The following is a 20,586-nucleotide window of genomic DNA, read 5'->3' as shown; positions in this document are numbered from 1 at the left end:
CTTCTTGGGGGTTACTTTCCTTTATACTTTTGTCACTATTACGTGTGCACACAAATTGAAAGAATTGACTCTTGCACCGTGCTGTTGAAAGAACATAGAATTGGTTCACTCCACTATGTGCACCTTAATTGAAACTGCTTACAAAGGAAGAGAGAGAAATAGATACACGACTTCTAAGTCAAAAAATTCACAAACGCATCAAAATCAGTCACTTGCAAATTTAGCGATCCATAAACGGAAGTTTGAAGACTAATAAAACATTATACATATCTACGCAATTCGCATAATTTGCATGACATGCTATGAAAATTTGAAGAGAAAAATTTGGAAGGCTTTACAACCACCAAAAAAGAATCAAAACAATCCTTGCAAAGATAGGAGGCTTCCTGTGTTTGTATATATATGCATTTTTCAAGGCCAGAGATCAGGGAATGCCCTTTTACTCTAGCATATCAATTGATCAACCTCTTGAAACAATGAAAAGGCACATTTAAGCATACATCATGTTATTATAATGGAGGATAGAAGTAAGAGGTTAAAGCAAAACCCAAAAATAGGACCCCCCCAACTGTTGCTACGGTCCTTTGCGAAATCTTCAAAGCTAAAAGCCGTCCACCAACTACAGCAAGGGATGTACAAATTGTGTGTCCGACCGCTGCACCAATTGTAACACCGAAAGCGTTCTTATGTGTTGCTAGCTGCAACAAGAAGTCAAGAGCGGTTTATATTGACAAGGTACAATTCATGCAAGCCAACTGCATGCTCGATTGAGAGCTACTTAGTTAAATTGAATAGCACTTTTGAAAGAATGGGATGCAAATGTTTGTAAGCATAAAAGAATGACTCTCACCTCTGCAACCATGCAAACTAGAAAGAAATACAGATAGGGACCCTAAATGTGGTATTTTAAATCCATCAGCAGAACCGCCTTGTAGGTCCAACAAAGAAATACAAATAGGAACCCTAAATGTGGTATTTTAAATCCATCAGCAGAACCACCTTGTAGGTCCAAATGTCAAGTTCTTACAGCTTGTTTCCCTTATTTAAATATTCATTGTTTTAGGTAGTGTCACAAACTGATAATGTGGCATGACCCGAGCCGACCGGCCAGAGGAGAAAGGCCCATAAATCCTGTCGGACATCACGCCAGACTCCCTTCCTGCCACAAATCGCGGGAGCTGACATGGCATTGCATTTCAGGCAAATTTGCACCTGACTTAGGGGCCAATGCAGTTAAGTAGAAAACTCCACGCTAACGTGTCTTGTTTCTAGTTGCTCTTTCAAGTTCAATCGTGTCTCTATTGTGAATTCACCGCCTTGCCATTGGCTTGCCAATTGCAGTGGTATCAGAAATTTCATCGATTCTTCTTCTACAAAAGATCCGATCCAACTTTTTGCAGCACACATAGATTCTGTCCAAGGACAAGAGCGAGAGACCAAATCTAAAGATAAAGCAACAGAGGAAACTGAAGAAGAGGAAGTTGATCACGATAAAGCTCAAGACGAGGAGGTTGAGCCAGATGAAGCTCAACCCAAGAAGCCTACATGGAAGGGTGCTCCTAATGAGAAACACACCATCAATGACAAATGGAAGTGTGAGTTTATATCAATTGACTTCTTGCTTGTGGACAGAATCCTCTCTATGCTAAGCAAATGCAGACTCGGCCAATAAGCGAAGTTTACAAGAAGTGGTAGAACATAGCGAATCTTGAATCAAAGGTGCCACTGAAAGTCAAAGCAAAGCCAAAGCCGATGTCTTCTACCAGCAAGAAATCTAATTCTTCTATCACTCCTGAGAATTTACAGAAAGAGAGTGAGTACCAGGTATGTAGGCAGTTGCTTAGTTTGGGGTATGCTACAGGTCCCAAACCTAAAAAGTTAAAAGTCTTTTCCCAGTTATTAGGCCAAAAAGGAAGGTTTTTTCTAACATGGCAGCTAAGGAGGCTTGTCTCGATGCATTCAATTCTCGAAGCAGCCGTAGAGGTGCTTTTGGAAACACCACAAGGATGCAATCGACTACGAGGACGAGGACTTGGATGACACTAAGGAGGAAGAGGATGAGATTTGGAGACCATTCTCAATAACACAGAAAGCGCTATGATTATCCAGAAGATGATGATGTCACAAGACGGGGACCACATGCCAATAGAAAAGAACAAACTAAACAGACTTTTAGCACTTCAATAACACAGAAGACTGAACAGACTTTAGCACTTCAATCGACAACGAGGACGAGGGCTTGGATGACATTGAGGAGGAAGAGGATGAGATTTGGAGACCGTTCTCAAAAACACAGAAAGCGCTATGATTATCTAGAAGATGATGATGTCACAAGACGGGGACCACGTGCCAATAGAAAAGAACAGACTGAACAAACTTTTAGCACTTCAATAACAACTAAACTGAAAGAGAGAGACGACACGCGACACGGAGTGGCGAAATTCCACCTCAGAGAGTATTGGCCCCAAACCTTGGCGCCCCTTCCGGTATTTCTTTATATTGCATCAACACACTACAAGCCGGTACTCCAAACTTTGCACCTTCTCCAAAAAGCATACCAGAGAATGAGCCCTTAGCACATATTTAAAGGCCCCTAGCCTATGAAAAGCAGTTTACATGAAAAAGCCTTCAAACTCACAAGCTTCTTATCTAAAAGCAATGCCAAAAAGCTGCCAACGTAAATCACCGAATTCCGTACAACAGTCAGTGCAAAACGTGGAATCCGTACAATCTGCCATGTCATCATGTCAGCGCAGTTTCTGAAATTTCCATACAACTACCACATCATCAACTCCTACGCAATTCTCTGTGTGTGTGGGTCCTGCTTTATTTTAATCCTTTATGTCACTTCGGGCCCCATCGGACGACTCAAGTTAGCTCAAAAATTTCCGAGGGTCATTCCGAGGGACAATCACTTTGCTCTTTTTGTTAAGGAGTTAGCTTTGCCTTTCAGCTCTTTTGATCAAGGAGTTGGCTTCTCCTTTCATCCAGATCCGAACTCTTGATATTCCGGCGTAGTAAAATTAGCCATCACACCCAGACCACACTGATCTTCCACGGGTGTCTTGATGCACTAAAATTACATACCCAGGCAATCTCATCCAATTAGGAATATTCAATGGTTGACACATCACAACAGAAATGCTCACATATAAGACATAGAAACATAAAGCCGCCGATGAACACCCTCCCCCCCACAAATAACCATCCAGGTCCGGGCCATGAGCTATTCAACGACTCCCTCATCACTCCTCCCACAAATAACCTAAAAAGGTTCGGGCCATGAGATATAGAGGCCTTTTATAACCAAACGCCCCCCAAATCGCAGCCTGCGTCGTTTGGAGGTGCTGAGAGTAGCCACTGCTCAGACTTCTTAATACTCCTCCCGCATAACTATCCAAGTCTGGGCCGAGAGTCACAACAACAATACTCCCCCCGTAAATAACCACAAGGGTCCGGGCCATGAATATGAACAAGCATTCTCAAACATCATTTCTCGCTACTCCACCCGGGAGTAAAATCACCAATCATTGAAACCAATATTAAAACCAGAGTAAAACATTTCAAATCGGCACCAAAACAGGCTCAAAACACATACCAACCATTTCAAACAAATTCCAAACAAGTTCAAACAAAACTCAAACTTAAAAATCAATCTCGAAATCAACCGAGCTCGAAAAGCCGACTGACTTTCCATCCTGAAACCTGCATCAAAAATTAGGGTTAGATTCCTTCCATAAGGTCATAGACAACCACAGCATAGTCGATCAGCTCTTGGACAGACAATGTTTCTCTGCGGCGATGGTAGTCCCAAGACATAGCAATCACACCGAACCTCCAAGGTCATCAGCTAATGAAAAGACATCTACTGAGAGATGTCGAGAAATTTCAAAATATAATCTGCTAGGGTTTCCGTGGCAAGCATTTCAAGATACTCCACTCTACCAGAAGTTGCACTCCGAAGGAAGATGTCAGAAACTTCATGCAAAAATTTTCTTGAAAGCTTGCCAAGTACTTGGAGTATGTTGCTTGGTAGCTATCAACATCTGCATGGCCTTGCCTCTGAGAAAAACAGCAACTCGAAACAAATATTGGATCCTTCTCTTGGAAATGATCTTTATGGCTTATGCCCTGTAAGACATGAGCGGTGAAGACGGGAGCGCGCCCAATGCGCGATGAAGTAAGGGTGAGAGTGGCTAATAAGTCCGGGGTCGAAGCACGAAGCTCAAATTTCCAATGAACTTTTGAAAGTGCAATCTTGCTCTGTTTGCTCCTTGGTAGGACCGGTATGCTTTCAAAAAAGCTCACGCCTGATGCTCTGATACCTCTGTCACAAGACCAGGACCACGTGCCAATAGAAAAGAACAAACTGAACAGACTTTTAGCACTTCAATAACAACTAATCTGAAAGAGAGAGACGACATTATTTTTTGCCAAAGAAAGACTTCAAAGACACTGGACAGAGCGTCAAGTTTGATACATTCTCCAGATAAGGCATTGGCCGTTATTTACCCGTTTGAGACGGCTTCTTCAAAAAGCAACTTCAAGGTTAAGAAAGGCGGCCTCTCATTTGAAAGGGAATGTAGAGACTTGGTGATCAACATTTTCGCTAATGGAACAAGCGCCTCGCAATTCGATGGGGTTTATGTGACTATTTTCTTCATTGTGATTGACACCAAAGTACAAGGCAAAGGTTTTGACGCATGAAAAGAGGCATACTTCTTGTGTACAACCATTGGTTTTGGGATACTTTTCTACCAATGGCTTCTCTTAGGAAGATCTCTCGAAAAGAACAAGTTGGAGGGATATTGTTTTGGCTTACCTAACAAGCTACAAAGTGAAGCAGAGATCTACATCCAACCGCTCGTGGACCATGATTTGGACAGCTATTCTTTACTAACAAACTCCTTGACATTTGTTCCATATGGGTGCTTTAGCATCCAAGTCAACAAACTCATAAACTTCCACATGGAAGAAGAAGGGTAAGAAGCTAGTACATAGGAAGAGCTACATCGTGACATAATGTCTACAGAGTGGAAGGCATAGTTCTTCAAGCAAGGAAGTGTTATGATTGCGGTGAGATAGGGCACATTGTGGCAAAGTGTCCAAAGAAAGAGGAAAAGTTCGAAGACAAACTGGAGACATAGAAAGAGGTGGACAAATGAGCAACGGAAAAATGGAAAGATGAAAGCAAAACTTCTAGCAGATTTCATGAGGACGCCCAAGGACCACGAGCATAAGAGTACAAGGCTTCCTGATCAACAACGGAGCCAAGGCCAAACTTTATTTCTACACAGATGGGAGCTCATTTGGAAGTAAAGCCCGAGAATATGGGACCAACAACATTGGCGGTACCAAGGCATGATGTTGCAATAACGCCTAAATTGGCAAACTCCACTTGCATTCTCACCGTTACATGGGGCACACGGACTTCTACATCATACCACTTGAGGGATTTGGTGTGCTCTTGGGGATGCCTTGGCACCACAAGAACAATGTGTTAGTCGATTTTAGGGCTAGAAAACTTTAGCTAAAGAACAACAAAGGAAGATGTGGTCTTAGATGTCAAACCTAAGGGCAAATCGGCCCGGTTGAATTGGCTTCATTCATTTCTAAATTAATGGCATTAAGTATTTTTGCTCACTCAATCTTTGTCAAACCGATGAGTGAATCCGAGGATTCAAATTTTTTAAAGCTCGAGTCAAAGCATCCCAATTTCCTTCAATCTAGGGGATGTGACCCTTTGCATTACATAAAATCAGCCATAGGCCCATATACAAAAGAGATGGGAAAAAACTTGAAGGATATACAATGAGATCATGGAGAAAATTCTCAAACGCACCCCAAGATACATAAAGGGATAAGATACACACATGTGTGTGTGCGTGTGTACGTGTATGTGCGTGTGCGTGTGCGTAGAAGTTATTGGAAAGTCAAAGCACAACAACTTCAAGAAGACAAAGCCTGTCTTCCTAAAAGAGGGGAGGAAGTTGAGGTGATTGCGCAAGAGCACATAGAGAAAGATGAATGCATACTACAGTGAGATATTGTTGGAAAATTGCCGTCAGCATATGTAGACACTTGAGACCCAATCATCAGTCTCAAAAGCAAGCAGGTATTTCTTTACTAGGAGAAGCTACAGGACAAGATTAAAGTGACGAAGCAAACACAATTTCTGCAAGGAACCAGCACACAAGCTCCCCCCAACACTAGAAAGACCACAAAATAAGAACTTGCAAAGGTATGGGAAACTGGGAAACAAGGCAACTGGGCTGTCTACAAACAAGGTAGATCAACGATTGAAGAATTCTGGCCACCCAAAGACATCAAGATACCCCACTAGCACCATGAGTCCGTTGAGCGCATCACATTGGGTGAGCCGTTTCAACATACTTACCCTAAGGTTATTTCTTTTACTTTGATTCAAGCTCAAGTGCCAACCAGATAAAATTGAGGGCATCCCAGCTTACCAATACACCTAGATGAATCCAAGATAAGCCCACATTCACCCTTAAAAGGAAGTGCAAGGTATAGACCCATGGTAGTCACCCACAAGACAATATAACCATCAACTCCATCATGCACAGTATCGACTAAATACCACGGCATCCCCACTAGCATTGTCAGTGCCCAATAGTGGGTATAGAACTAGGTACTAACATATGCTCCCAAACACCCCACACACACACACAGACACATGAGCATACATCAACACAAACTTCAGCATACTGAATTTCTGTCATGACTCCGGAGATCAGGGGCAGACTAGGTCATAATAAAGCCTAGCATTAAAAAAAGAATTAATCGGAAAAATTAGCACAAAAATGAGGTAATTGATAGGGCATACGTACCACAAAAGATAGAAAGAACTAGCATAATATCAACTGGTCGTAACTCCGACAAAAACTTCACAATGTGAAGTCTGTATATCCGCTATACGAATAAAAAATATACCTAGATAAATCCAAGATAAGCCCAGATTTACCCTTAACAGAAAGTGCAAGGTATAGACCCATGGTAGTCACCCACAAGACAATATAGAAGGCAAACATGTGCTAGCTTAGGCAGCAGAAGTGGCTAATTAACCCTTGCCATTTTGGGCCTTCCAATGGCAAGGCTCTCCATAACATAGTTGCAGACCCATGTGTAACATTACCATATTGCTACCAATGGAGCATTCTCCAAGTTACTTATCTCACAATATTGCTCAAGCTCAACATGAAGGCATCCCTAGGAAGAAGTGCCCGATAAACTAATTCACTTCAACCAATACAACGAGCTAAAAACAGGCCAAGCAGCACGTACAAGAACTCTAAGAACAAATTCATACCAAAGGAAAACTCGTAGAACACAACCAACACAGATTTCACGCAGGTATCTTGTCTCATAGAACCAACAGCAACACCTCGAGAGCAAATTGTCCAAGCAAATTGTCTCAAAAGACAATGAGCGTGGTAGTTAAATCTGGGTGAAATATAAGAAAGTTGGCAGGCTCACAGAGGCTTGCAAGAGGTGAAAGTTTTGGAGGATGAAGTAACCAAGAAAACATGCAAAAACCATAACCTAGGCCCGCTATAATCAAGTTTCCTTAGTGAATCCAGTTTTTTGTCCAAGCTTAAATTGTGATAATAGAGCTATACTAATATTCCTACTCATGGATTAAGAACAAAACTAAAAGTATGCTGTCCTTTCAAAACAAAGAAAATATGCACGCCTAAACATTACTTTAGGACATTACATGCCATCACGTGAACCATGGGTGTCAAAGAGTCCAAACATTGGCATTGTGATGGACTATTACACCTACTCCCAGAAGAGAAACAAACACATACAGAGTGCAAACATTAGCATTGTGATGGGGCTATCACACCTATTTCCAGAAGGAAAACAATACATACCGCAATCGTTGCAATCTGACTTCGATCCCCCCATTCAGCTAGAAATGTCAGAATAAAGGCCTGAAAAACATAGTTTTGATGGAGAAAATCATTCAAACCTTCATCGAGATAACTTCTAGTATGAACAACTTGAATAAGCATATACATGAAAAAAATCATGCAACACCATGTAATTCACCACCAATGCAATATAGGGACTTAAGTAAATAATTGACTAGCATTAAATTCTGTGATTATTTTTGGCACAAATGAATTATTGATGGTGAACTTGAAGGGCAAGAAGAATGAAGTTGCAGATGCTTTGTCTTGCAAGCACCAAAGATATCCGTTGTTACAACAGTGCACCATCAGAACTTTGATGAGATGTGAGAGCAATATCCTATGAATCTGGATTTTGATGAGATATTCGACAAGATACTGCGTGGGGATATAATTTCAGGATATTCTCTCAAGGGAGGTTATTTGATGTGGAAGACCATGTTAAGTGATTCACAGGGTTTAAGACAAAAGGTATTAATGAAGTGGCACGATCCTCCTTTGTTGGGCATAGAGGAATAGAGGTGAACCCCAAGACAGTTGGGAGTTCATTCTATATTGGCCTCAGCTCAAGAAGGACGTGGATGAGTTTGTGCATACTTGTATGGTATGTCAAAAAATGACGCACAACAAGCACAAAGCAAGAGGACTCCTACAGCCTTTACCTATTCATGGGAGAGTGTAGCTATAGAATTTATAGTAGATCTGAAACCGGCCTGTTCAATCCAAAAAGGGCGGTAGACTTTACTTCAAACCTTGATTTAGCTTTCACCCATTATTAGTCGTCTATTATACCTGCGCTATAGTGACACAAGAGAGGGGAATGGGATACAGATGCTAGAATGCACCTGTATAAGAAGACCGACACCAGATTGGCCCCTAACTTAGGCGCCCCTCTCGGTATTTCTTTATTGTTTAAAAGAGGGAATAAACGTTGTGGTTCTTTCCAAGCTGCCCCGCACAACCTTGGCTGAACTTTGACTGTTCTGGCCTGATTTCGGCAGTATTCCCACGCATTAAATGACTTTCCCGACGCATATTGGCACTTTGCAAAACCTGGCGAGAATCTGCAGCACGCTGAATTATCTGTTTTCAGCCCTGAAAATGCACCAGATCGCCTGTACAACGGTCCCCTTGCGTCCCCGAACCTCTTGGGGGTATTAGGGTCCGTTTAGGGCCAAAACCCTAAACCTGCAAAAATACACAGCAGGCTGTAATTTACTGTTTCGGGCTCCGTTTCGCGTGCCGGTCGCATCCTTAGCAAGTCCTCGAGCTCCCGCACCCGTAGGGCTACTTGCCCTTTGAATCGGACGAGATTTCTGGCGTGAAACCTCTCCGAATTCACCTGTACCTGCGGGGGGATTAGCCGCTAGCTAATCCAGTACCTGTGCAAGAGGCTCTTGCCTCGGCAATCGCACATGAACCCACACAACTGTACATTGGTCAAATGAAGAGCCCACTAGTGGGGCATAACATACTGCCAAAGGGGAGAGAGAGGGCAATGCGTAGCGTGCAGGGCATCACTCCTGGCACCGCACTGTGCATAAGAGGGAAAGCAAGCACTCCATAGCTCTTAACTTGTGACAAAATCTGAAAATGAGGCTCTCCCTCCTTCAAATTCAGCGCCACTTCTTGTTGCATGAGGAAAGTGCACCAGAAGGTGCCACTTGGCACATTTACAAGCATTTTCTCGTTTCGGGGTTGCCGCCTAAAAATCTCCCAACCGGGACTTCACGGCAGAGTAAGAAAATGTTCCCCTTGTCATTCCGGAGGTAATGACAAAAACACATTTTCAAGTCCCAAAATAGCAGTTCCCTAAATTTTAGGAGATGCTGCCATTGTATCTTTTTAGGTCATCCGACCCTCTTTGTACACTATGGCCACATCCAGAACTGAAATGTAGCCTCTGTAGCAAAGGATTCCACTTTGGCTAGTCAATGACCCCACTTTGGCTAACCATAGTCCTTGTCCAACCTTAGTGCTCTCTTGCCCTCAGGCCTGGACTCCCTCTGGCAATTCCACACTAGCTATGCAATGCAGGGCAGTTAGATTTCCCGAGGGGTGTTTCCAAAAAGTGAAAGTAAATCGATAATAAGAAAGAAATCAACAAAAAGGATAGATAGTAGTCACACGCTGGTGACATACCCCCCTCTTGAAATCTCAAACGTCCTCGTTTGCATCTATGTCGTACATGCTCACGGTCAACACTGATGTATTCAACACCTGTCGACACATGTACGACACATACATGCTCATTGTCAACCCTGGTGTATTCAACACCTCGTCGACTAATGTATTGCCTACGTGTGACCCCTGTCCCAATGACATAGTGGTAGCTTCGCACTGTGCCATTGCTTTGAGTCACTTTGACCTTCTTGTACATTTCATCCATGTCCTGAACATACTTATCTGCTTCAAATATCTTGTCCTTTGTATGCAGTATGGGAGGAACTTTCTTGCCACCTTCAACTATCTCAAAGGGTGCCTTGCCAGTTGATGAATGCACTGTATTATTGTATGCATACTCCACCAATGGCAAATACTGCTCCCACTTTCCTTTATGCTCTGACACATAACACTTCACCAGATCTAGGACAGTAGAATTTGCCTCTCTGACTGCCCATCTGTTTGAGGATGAAATGACGAAGAGAATTTGAGCGTTGTGCCCATATTCTCAAACAAGCCTCTCCAGAACAAACTTGTCATACGTGGATCACGGTCGCTAACAATCGACTGTGGCATGCCATGATACTTGAAAATATTGCTCATAAACAAACGTGCCATCTGATCTGGCTTTATCTTCTTCCTGACAGGAATAAAATGAGCTTGCTTGCTGAATCTGCAAATGATAGTCCAAATACCATCGTTTCCTGTCTGCGTTCTTGGAAGATCAAAGATAAAATCCATAGCAATACTTTCCCATGGTTTGTCTGGAATAGGTAGTGGTTGCAATAACCCTGGTGTCTTTTGCCTGTCAAACTTGACCTTCTGACCAATTAGGCACTCTCGCACAAAGGCATCTACATCTCTTCTCAATGTAGGCCAGTAGAAAAATGTCTCAACCGCTTTAACTGTAGCATCGATACCACGATGCCCTGCATACGGTGGGACATGACTCTCTTCCATCACTTTGCGTCGCAATGGCTTTGTGACACACAATCTGCCATGCATCATCATGAACCCATCTTTGAGAAGATAGTGTTCATGACGTTGTCCTTGCATTAGCTGCTCGAAGACCCTTGCAAAATCTTCATCATTTTCATACTGTTCTCTCATATCATCAAGTGCATGATGATAAGGAATCGACACAGCTGAAATTTGTGGCTTCCTTGACAAGGCATCAGCCACAACGTTCTTCTTGCCTTCCACATGCACAATCTGAAAATGAAACATGGACAAGATATTTGCCCATCGCATATGCTTCTAAGATAACTTTGTTTGTGTCAAGAAGTATCGCAAGGTCTGATGGTCCGTTTAGACAACGAAATCTGCACCTAGCAGGTAGTGTTTCCAACTTAAGAGCGCATGAATCACAGCCAGTAACTCTTTCTCATAGACCTGCATGGTCATCTCTAGCCCTTGCAAAATTCTGCTCTCATAGGCTACTACCCTGCCATCTTGCATTAGCACTGCACCAATGCTACTACCACAGGCGTCACACTGGACAACAAATGACTTCCTAAGATCTGGCAACACAATGACTGGATCTGAAGTCATCTTTTCCTTTAAGAGATTAAAAGCTGAAATCTCTTTTTGTGTCCATTTAAAGGTGATTGCCTTCTTTTGAAGAGCATGTAAAGGTGAAGCAATCTCAGCGAAATTTCGGATAAACCTTCTGTAATAGGAGCATAGTCCCAAAAAGCTTCGGACATCGTGCATCGTCTTCAAATCTGGCCATGACTCAATCGCTTCAACTTTTGCAGGATCCATTCTGACACCATCCTTTGAGACAATGTGTCCCAGAAAGGGAATCTCTTCCAGAAAAAATTCACTTTTCTTTGCATTGATGAGCAACCTATGACTGCGTTACTCTTTGAACACAATGGCCAAGTGATGCCTATGCTCCTCTTCATTCTTTGAGTAGACTATCATGTCATCAAAGAATGTACCAACAAACTACTGGTGTGGACGGAAAATTCTGTCCATCATCCTATTGAGCGTAGCAGGAGCATTCGTGAGACCAAAGGGCATCACTAAAAATTCGTAAAGGCCAAACGTTGTTCTAAAAGCAGTCTTGTGCACATCCTCTGATCTAATGCGGATCTGATGGTACCCACTCTTTAGATCTATCCTGCTAAACATAGCTGCTCCTTCTAATTTGTCCATAATATCATCAATTCTAGGTATAGGGAACCTATTCTTGATGGTATTCTAGTTCAGTGCACGGTAGTGGATGCACATACGCCATAAGCCATCCTTTTTCTGCACCAACAACACTGGAGAACAGAATGGAGATGAACTGGGCTGAATCAGCCCCTTTTCTAACAGCTCCTGTACTTGGCCCATTATCTCTTTCTGCTGAGCCGCACTAACCCTGTACGGAGGCTTATTTGGTGGGCTACTTCCTGGCACCAAATCTATCGCATGGTCCTCGGGTCTCTCTGGCGGTAATTGAGACGGTAATGAATCGGAAAAACAGTCACTATACTGTTGTAAAAACATTGACCTTTCTTTATCTAGCACAGATAAATTTGATTCATCACAATCTGACACTTCACGTGCAAAAACCAAGTACGCAGAAAGATGATTTTTCATTACAGAAGTAATAGCAGAAGCTGATACAGTGGGAATAGACTCCCCTTTAAGCTTTACATCCAGAATGTGAGTCTTTCCCCTGCTCTGTACAGTGATCTTTTTGTTGTAGGCATCCATGATTCCCTGTACACGAAATAACCAAGGAATACCTAACAACACATCACATCCGTCCAGTGGCATGATGTAAAATTCTTCAGCATCTACATAGGACTGGATATGAAGACGCAACTTTCCAATGATGGGTGTCACAGCCTCTGTATGGCCGGGACATGCCAAACCTACCTCTGCTGTATACCCCATCTCTTCAGGTTTGATTCCCAACTTTGAAGCCAATTCTGGGGAAATGAAGTTGGCTTTGGCACCTGGATCAAAGAAGATAAGCACTGTTTGATCCCTGACCTTTCCCCATGCTCTGCAAAGCTCATTTGCATTTGAATTTGGCTTGTCGCCCACCATATCTCGCACTAGACCAGCCATGGGCTTCTTTCCTTTCCTGTCCTCCTTGTCTTCAGAATCAACTGGCCTTTTCTTTGTAGGACAATTGTAAGCAATGTGGCCAGGCTGCTCACAAATAAAGCATTTGTTCTCTGTCCTCGGGACCTTCTTTTGCTCTTCAGACTTGCGAGGAAAACGTCTTCTCCATTTCTTCGCAGGTCCCTTTTCTGATTCAACCAAAGCTTTGCCTTTCCCTGCGTTGGCTGACTCCTGAGTCACTTTAGGAACCTCCTTGGAAACATACTTCTTCGCTGAATTTTTCTTGGCTGATCCTTCCTTGACGCCAGTATTGAATTCACAATCTTCTCCCTTGAGCAAACCATTGCCATTGCTACCTCGATGAGCTGCGTCAAAGTAGTGACTTTGCTCTTCGTGCAGTATTTTCTCAATCCTTTGGGTAGGCCACAACAGTATTTTTCAATTTGTTATGTCAATGGCACAAACCTATAGGAAGTTACTGGAAGTAGAGCTTTCCAAAACTTCCGATTGTAATCATCCAGATTTCTGCAAGTGGCACCATTAAGCTGGTGCCATTTTGTCATGACATCTCCTTCAAAGTCATCAGATAACCATGCTGCTGCAAAAATCTGCTTGAAGTAAATCCATGTGGACGGAGCTTGCCCTTGAAGCAATAAAGTTGTCCACCATTGTCCCGCATTCCCTGTCAAGAAAGTGACTGCCTTGCCGACCTTTGAAGCCTCTGTAAAGTTTCCCCCTGCATAGGCCTTGTCAAACTGCTGGAGGAATGAGAGAGCCTTCTTCCTGTCATCAAACCCTGTAAAGGTTGTGAAAGACACACCTTTGCCACCTTCTTTGTACGGAGTTGGCCTCTCCAGCGGCGTTAAATTGTCATATGGAAGTGACTGAAACATGGGAACACTATTAGGGTTCATCTGTGTTCCTTGACCGCTATTAACTTGACCTAGAAATGCCATATTTGGCTGCTGATTTGTAATTCCAGCCATACCAAAATTTGCCTGTGGCATCCCAAATTGGCCCTGAGTGCTCTGAAACCCTGGTAGCATGCCCATGACACCATACATGGGGTTAGGCATCATCGTTTGAGCACTCCCGAACACTGTTCCTGGCGTGTAAAACTGATTTCCAGGTGCATGACCAGCCATGCTCTGGAATACCGATCCACCTCCAAAATAGCCAGGGTGTACTGAAGGTGGTGGGAAGACTTGTTGCATAGCCTGTAGGTTGCTTCCCTGCCCATTAGAACCAGCTATAGGCTGCTGAAAGGTGGCGGGCTCAACTGGTACAGCTTGAAAGACTGGCATCTCAGCCACCTGTTCTTGCACCTTAGGCACAGGTTGTGGAGACTGCATGTTCTCCGTCAAGTGTCCAGGTGTTTCCATTGGCTGTGCAATATGAATCACCTGTGCTCGAGCCTTAACAGGCTTTTGAATATGATCCAGTGACTCAACTTGCTGAGACGGAACAGGAGGTTGCAGAAAGGCTAAAAACCTCGGATTCTCCATTACTTGTGTGAACATAGCCACAGCAGTAGCCAACTGGGTCCTGAATATATCATCATCCGTCTGTGGTGGTCTTGAAGACTCACCCACTTCATGTGTCTGTTGACCCTGTGAAGAGGAAACCTCTTCAGTCACATCATCTGGTCTGTCAGCCATAATTGCTATTTCTTGTGTCTAGTCTATGATCCCCTGTGTCTTCAAGCCCAAACTGACCAAGGCTCACTTCTATGGGAAAAAGTGATTTAATCCCGTCGATGGAACCATGAAACCGGCCTGTTCAATCCAAAAAGGGCGGTAGACTTTACTTCAAACCTTGATTTAGCTTTCACCCATTATTAGTCGTCTATTATACCTGCGCTATGGTGACACAAGAGAGGGGAATGGGATACAGATGCTAGAATGCACCTGTATGAGAAGACCGACACCAGATTGGCCCCTAACTTAGGCGCCCCTTTCGGTATTTCTTTATTGTTTAAAAGAGGGAATAAACGCTGTGGTTCTTTCCAAGCTGCCCCGCACAACCTTGGCTGAATTTTGACTGTTCTGGCCTGATTTCGGTAGCATAACTTTACTAGAACCCTTCACGGTCAGTATTCCCACGCATTAAATGACTTTCCCGACGCATACGGGCACTTTGCAAAACCTGGCGAGAATCTGCAGCACGCTGAATTATCTGTTTTCAGCCCTGAAAATGCTCCAGATCGCCTGTACAGCAGTCCCCTTGCGTCCCCGAACCTCCTGGGGGTATTAGGGTCCGTTTAGGGCCAAAACCCTAAACCTGCAAAAATACACAGCAGGCTGTAATTTACTGTTTCGGGCTCCGTTTCGCGTGCCGGTCGCATCCTTAGCAAGTCCTCGAGCTCCCGCACCCGTAGGGCTACTTGCCCTTTGAATCGGACGAGATTTCTGGCGTGAAACCTCTCCGAATTCACCTGTACCTGCGGGGGGATTAGCCGCTAGCTAATCCAGTACCTGTGCAAGAGGCTCTTGCCTCGGCAATCGCACATGAACCCACACAACTGTACATTGGTCAAATGAAGAGCCCACTAGTGGGGCATAACATACTGCCAAAGGGGAGAGAGAGGGCAATGCGTAGCGTGCAGGGCATCACTCCTGGCACCGCACTGTGCATAAGAGGGAAAGCAAGCACTCCATAGCTCTTAACTTGTGACAAAATCTGAAAATGAGGCTCTCCCTCCTTCAAATTCAGCGCCACTTCTTGTTGCATGAGGAAAGTGCACCAGAAGGTGCCACTTGGCACATTTACAAGCATTTTCTCGTTTCGGGGTTGCCGCCTAAAAATCTCCCAACCGGGACTTCACGGCAGAGTAAGAAAATGTTCCCCTTGTCATTCCGGAGGTAATGACAAAAACACATTTTCAAGTCCCAAAATAGCAGTTCCCTAAATTTTAGGAGATGCTGCCATTGTATCTTTTTAGGTCATCCGACCCTCTTTGTACACTATGGCCACATCCAGAACTGAAATGTAGCCTCTGTAGCAAAGGATTCCACTTTGGCTAGTCAATGACCCCACTTTGGCTAACCATAGTCCTTGTCCAACCTTAGTGCTCTCTTGCCCTCAGGCCTGGACTCCCTCTGGCAATTCCACACTAGCTATGCAATGCAGGGCAGTTAGATTTCCCGAGGGGTGTTTCCAAAAAGTGAAAGTAAATAGATAATAAGAAAGAAATCAACAAAAAGGATAGATAGTAGTCACACGCTGGTGACAAGATCATCCGAAGACTGGGGGTGGGCATGATGGCATACAGACTATTGTGTATGGGTTCAGCAAGCAGGCTCACTTTGTACCTGTGAAGAAAACAGTGAAGGCAGATCATTTGGCAGAATTGATCATATCGTACATCTTTTGGCTACATGGGATGTCTGAGTCTATAGTTTAAGGTGGAGACCTTAGATTTTCAAGCTTGATTTGAAGAGCAGAGTGTGAATATGGGTACTTTAATGAAATTTATATCTCCGAAAATAAGACTCAATGGAAGAAATTTTCCATTGGTAGAGTTTTCTTGCAACAACACTATTCATACATCGATGAGGAAGGCGATTGTCAACAGTAAAGTTTTCTTGCAACAACACTATTCATACATTGATGGGGAAGGCACCATTTAAGATTGTCAAGAGTAGAGTTTTCTTGCAACAGCACTATTCACACATCGATGGCGAAGGCACCATTTGAGATTGTCAAGAGTGGCAAGAAGGTTTCACCTATCTTGTGCACCAAGGAAAATATTTTTCACACAGAACATTTCGTAGAGTCAAGGGCGACGAGAAGGTTTCACCTATCTTGTTGACCAAGTGGAGATCATTTCCTAGAGAACCTAGCCACAACTTTTACCAAGGTTAAGGAGGCTTTGCACAAGAATGGCACAAGAAAGCACCAAACAAGGACACAATTTTCCATAAAAGGCATGCAATTGAATGCTTCTTAGAGTTGAGAAAGTGTAACCGGCTTGGACACTCCAAACCCGAAAATCAATAGCATTCAATCGCATTCAATCACACAAACAGAAACTTCAAAATTATTGAACTTCAATTGAGAGAGAGAAAGAGAGAGAGAGAGAGAGAGTCGACACGGCCCGGCGTTGTCCCATGCCCAGAGGTATTGGCCCCAAAGTCTTGCGCCCCTTCCGATATTTATTTTTCATTAATCATTGCAAAGTACAAATCCCGAGGGACCTTTGCTCGCATTGACATGCTGACGTCGCAGACTCTACAGACAATCCCGCAAAATAAGTGCCATGGGCTCGTTCTCTGGGACGCTTCCGAGTGAAGGTTAAGAGCGTGGACTATCGGCTTGTACTGAGTTGAAGCAATATAAAGAAATACCAAATGGGGCGCCAATGTTATTCGCGGATCCCCATCCTTTAAGAAGCTAACGCTTCCCTTTTTCTGTTTCTGTATTCCCCTACACATCAAGAATGGAATTTAAGCTCGATGGGGCGGGTTCTTTGTTCAATTGTTCCTTCTTCAAAGATGCTTGTTCTTGTCGTTGCTTCTCACCACAATAGAAGCACCTTCCTTGCTCTTTGAAGGTTTGTACTTGATTTGACATGAGATACTTGAGCCATTTGCAAGTAAGTACCCTCTGGCTTCTTAGGCTGATCCGGATCCTCTAGGGGATGCTTTTTGCCTTGGTCGCCATAGTCGTCAGAAACCGCTCGTTGCCTTGCACGGTACATGCTATGTTCCATCCGTTTGGGTACCAGTGGAATGTCGATCCTCCGCGATGATTGCCAACCCCATCATTCGTTGAAGGGTGTCATAGGGGTACACTTTCATGCTCTTCCAAAGCGAACTTCCGCATCTTTTCCTCGTCGAAAATTTTCATGAAAGGCGTAACTTTCAGAAGAACCAACCAATACTTGTCAACATAAGCCGTGACTTTTTGAAGTTCCTTTTAGGGAGCCAGTCCCATTCCTTTCGAATGTCCTTCTCGAAGTCCGGCGAAAGAAATCATTCATAAAATTCAGTTTTGAATTGAGCCCAACAGACTTTTAGCACTTCAATAACAACTAAACTGAAAGAGAGAGAGCACGCACGACACAGAGTGGCGTAATTTCACCCTAGAGAGTCTGGCCCCAAACCTTGGTGCCCCTTTTGGTATCTTTTTATATTATTTGAACTCAATACAATGTCGGTACTCCTTGTCCACGAAGCATACCAGAGAATGAGCCCTCTGCACATATTTAAAGGCCCTTGGCCTTGAAAAGAAGTTACATGAAAAGGATTCAAACTCAAAAGCACCTACTCCCAAAAGCGCCAAAAGCTGCCAAGGCGTTTTGCGAAAATCCGTACAAGCTGCCACGTGACAATTGTCAACGCAAATCGTGGAAATTCGTACTTCTCTGCCACATCATCAGTTGGTTACGCTTTTTTCGTGTCTGTGTGCGTCGGCTTTACTTTAATGCCTTTAGTCACTTGGACCCCATCGAACGGGGTCCCATAAGTTGGTAGGAACTTCTTCTTCTTCTTCTTCACTTAAGGGTTTAGGCCCCTCGGTCGAGATCTGCAGGTTGGCTCCGTCCTTCAGTGGCTTGAACACGTCAGCAGTTATTGACGGGGGACTACATTTCACAAATTAGTGCTCGCTTCTGATTCGCTTAAGAAGCAATGACATCGACATTGGAGTTCTTTTAAAACAAATGCTTATAAGATACTCACAAATACACGCCCATTGCCAAGATCCCTCGATGTTAGCAATGGAGATTGTGCAAGATGACACCCTAGTATGCAAGTAAGTTGAGAATGTCTATTCGGCATGTTGTCTGTTTTCCTAGCCTTGTATTGTTGAGGCTTTTGGTCTACCTTTGACCATTCCAAGAGTTCCCGATGATCAACGGGTTGAATCCGACGCAGTCGGGAACTGCACGAGGGTAGTTACTCCGCTCCTTTGTCACAGATTACCTAGATGGAATAAAATCGTTGACTTCCTTTTGATTTCAGGGATATTGATGGAGCTTACAATATTCTACTAGATGACTTTATAAAAGAAGTACTTCGAACTGGGAATTCTCAAAATGAATCTGTTATACGTGCTCTCTCATGTGAGAAGTGTTTGAGTACATGTTTGAAAGACGAAATGACTGCAGCATTTCGGTCTTGTTTTCCGAAGAGATGAGATGGACATGATAGCGACAAACTTAGTCAATCGAGACATTTGTGGATGTAACAGACTTGGACACACCAAGTCAAGAATCTAGCACGACATACGAGAAATTACTTAAATTTACTTCACACTTCAATAGATTCAACACATCCCGACGTAGTTCCATGCCCAGAGGTATTTGCCCGAAGTCTGGCGTCCCTTTCGGTATTTATTTTATATTGACAATTGAGCAAAGTACAAGTCTTCGCGGGTCCTCTCTGCTCAGTTCTCCCAGGCAAATCTGAGAGAGAGTGCACCCCTGATTACAACTTTATAGGCCCCATGGCCTTCTAAAAGCAGTACAGGAAAAGCTTCCAGTTCTAAAAGCATCTAGTCAAAAAGCTAGCGCTCCCAAAAGCTGGCAGCACAAATCGCGGAAATCCGTACACTGCCACGTTTGCAGCCAATGCATTTTGTGGACGTCCTATAGCTTGCCACGTCAACACTTTCCCACACAATTTGTCTTTCTGGCATATTTTAATTGCCTTGTGTCCCTTGGGCCCCGTCGAAAAGGAACCATAAGTTCGAACAACTTTAAAAATCATTTTTTATCTACTATCCCAATGGCCATGCCACGTCATCACTTTGTAACAGTGGAGGTCAGTAACAGATCTAGATGTGATTACTAAATACGTTGCCGATTGATCATGATTCTTATCCAAGATCTCCACGAAAGTAGCGATGTGAATGTGATTTGAATGTTCAGTGATTGTCGTCTTTGTGCAAGAGTTGCATATGTGTTGTCTAATGCGTCAATCAATTTCTACTAAACTAGTTTTTGGCTTATGTTCCTTTTGCAAGCTTAATCGAGGGCGATTACAATTGTTTCAAGAGAGGGTATGTCACAAAGTGATGACGTGGCATGTCCAACTTGTGGGATCCCGTCCGATGGAGCCCAAAGGGACACTAGAAATTCTAAAATGAAGATCCCCTGTTGACGTGGAAGCTGTACGGATTCCCGAAATTTGCGAAACCATGCTAACGTGGCACAACCTACGGAGTCCCGTGATTTGTAGCGCGATTTGCGTTGGCAACGATGGCAGCTTTTGGGAAAAATGCTTTTAAAACCTGAAGCTTTTCATGTATTGCTTTTGGGCTAGAGGCCTTTATAGGAATTGCTAGGGCCTCTCTCCCTCGGATTGGCTTGAGAGCACTAACCCTCGGACATTGTACTTTGCCAAGAATTAATATAAAAAGAAATACCGGAAGGGGCGATAGACTTTGGGGCCAATATCTTTGGGCACGGAACTATGTCGGA

General features: G+C 43.6%; 1 protein-coding gene across 1 annotated transcript in view; it reads right to left on the bottom strand.

Annotated features, from left to right (window-relative positions):
• Positions 1-339: 339 nt before the first annotated feature.
• LOC147438507 (GDT1-like protein 4) overlaps positions 340-20,586 on the bottom strand; it is a 33,964-nt gene continuing 13,717 nt past the window's right edge. Inside the window, exons 8-9 of the mRNA XM_086484605.1 lie at positions 7,899-7,958; positions 340-698 (exon numbers count right to left, since the gene is read on the bottom strand). Coding sequence (XP_086340731.1) covers positions 510-698; positions 7,899-7,958 — 249 coding nt within the window. The 3' untranslated portion in view covers positions 340-509. The remainder of the gene's footprint in view (positions 699-7,898; positions 7,959-20,586) is intronic.

Source organism: Adiantum capillus-veneris, chromosome 16 (assembly GCF_014529385.1).
Source record: "Adiantum capillus-veneris isolate H3 chromosome 16, ASM1452938v2, whole genome shotgun sequence".
In the NCBI taxonomy this organism is placed as follows: domain Eukaryota; kingdom Viridiplantae; phylum Streptophyta; class Polypodiopsida; order Polypodiales; family Pteridaceae; genus Adiantum; species Adiantum capillus-veneris.
Note: the sequence above shows the minus strand (reverse complement) of the source record. Positions and strands in the feature narration are given on the sequence as shown.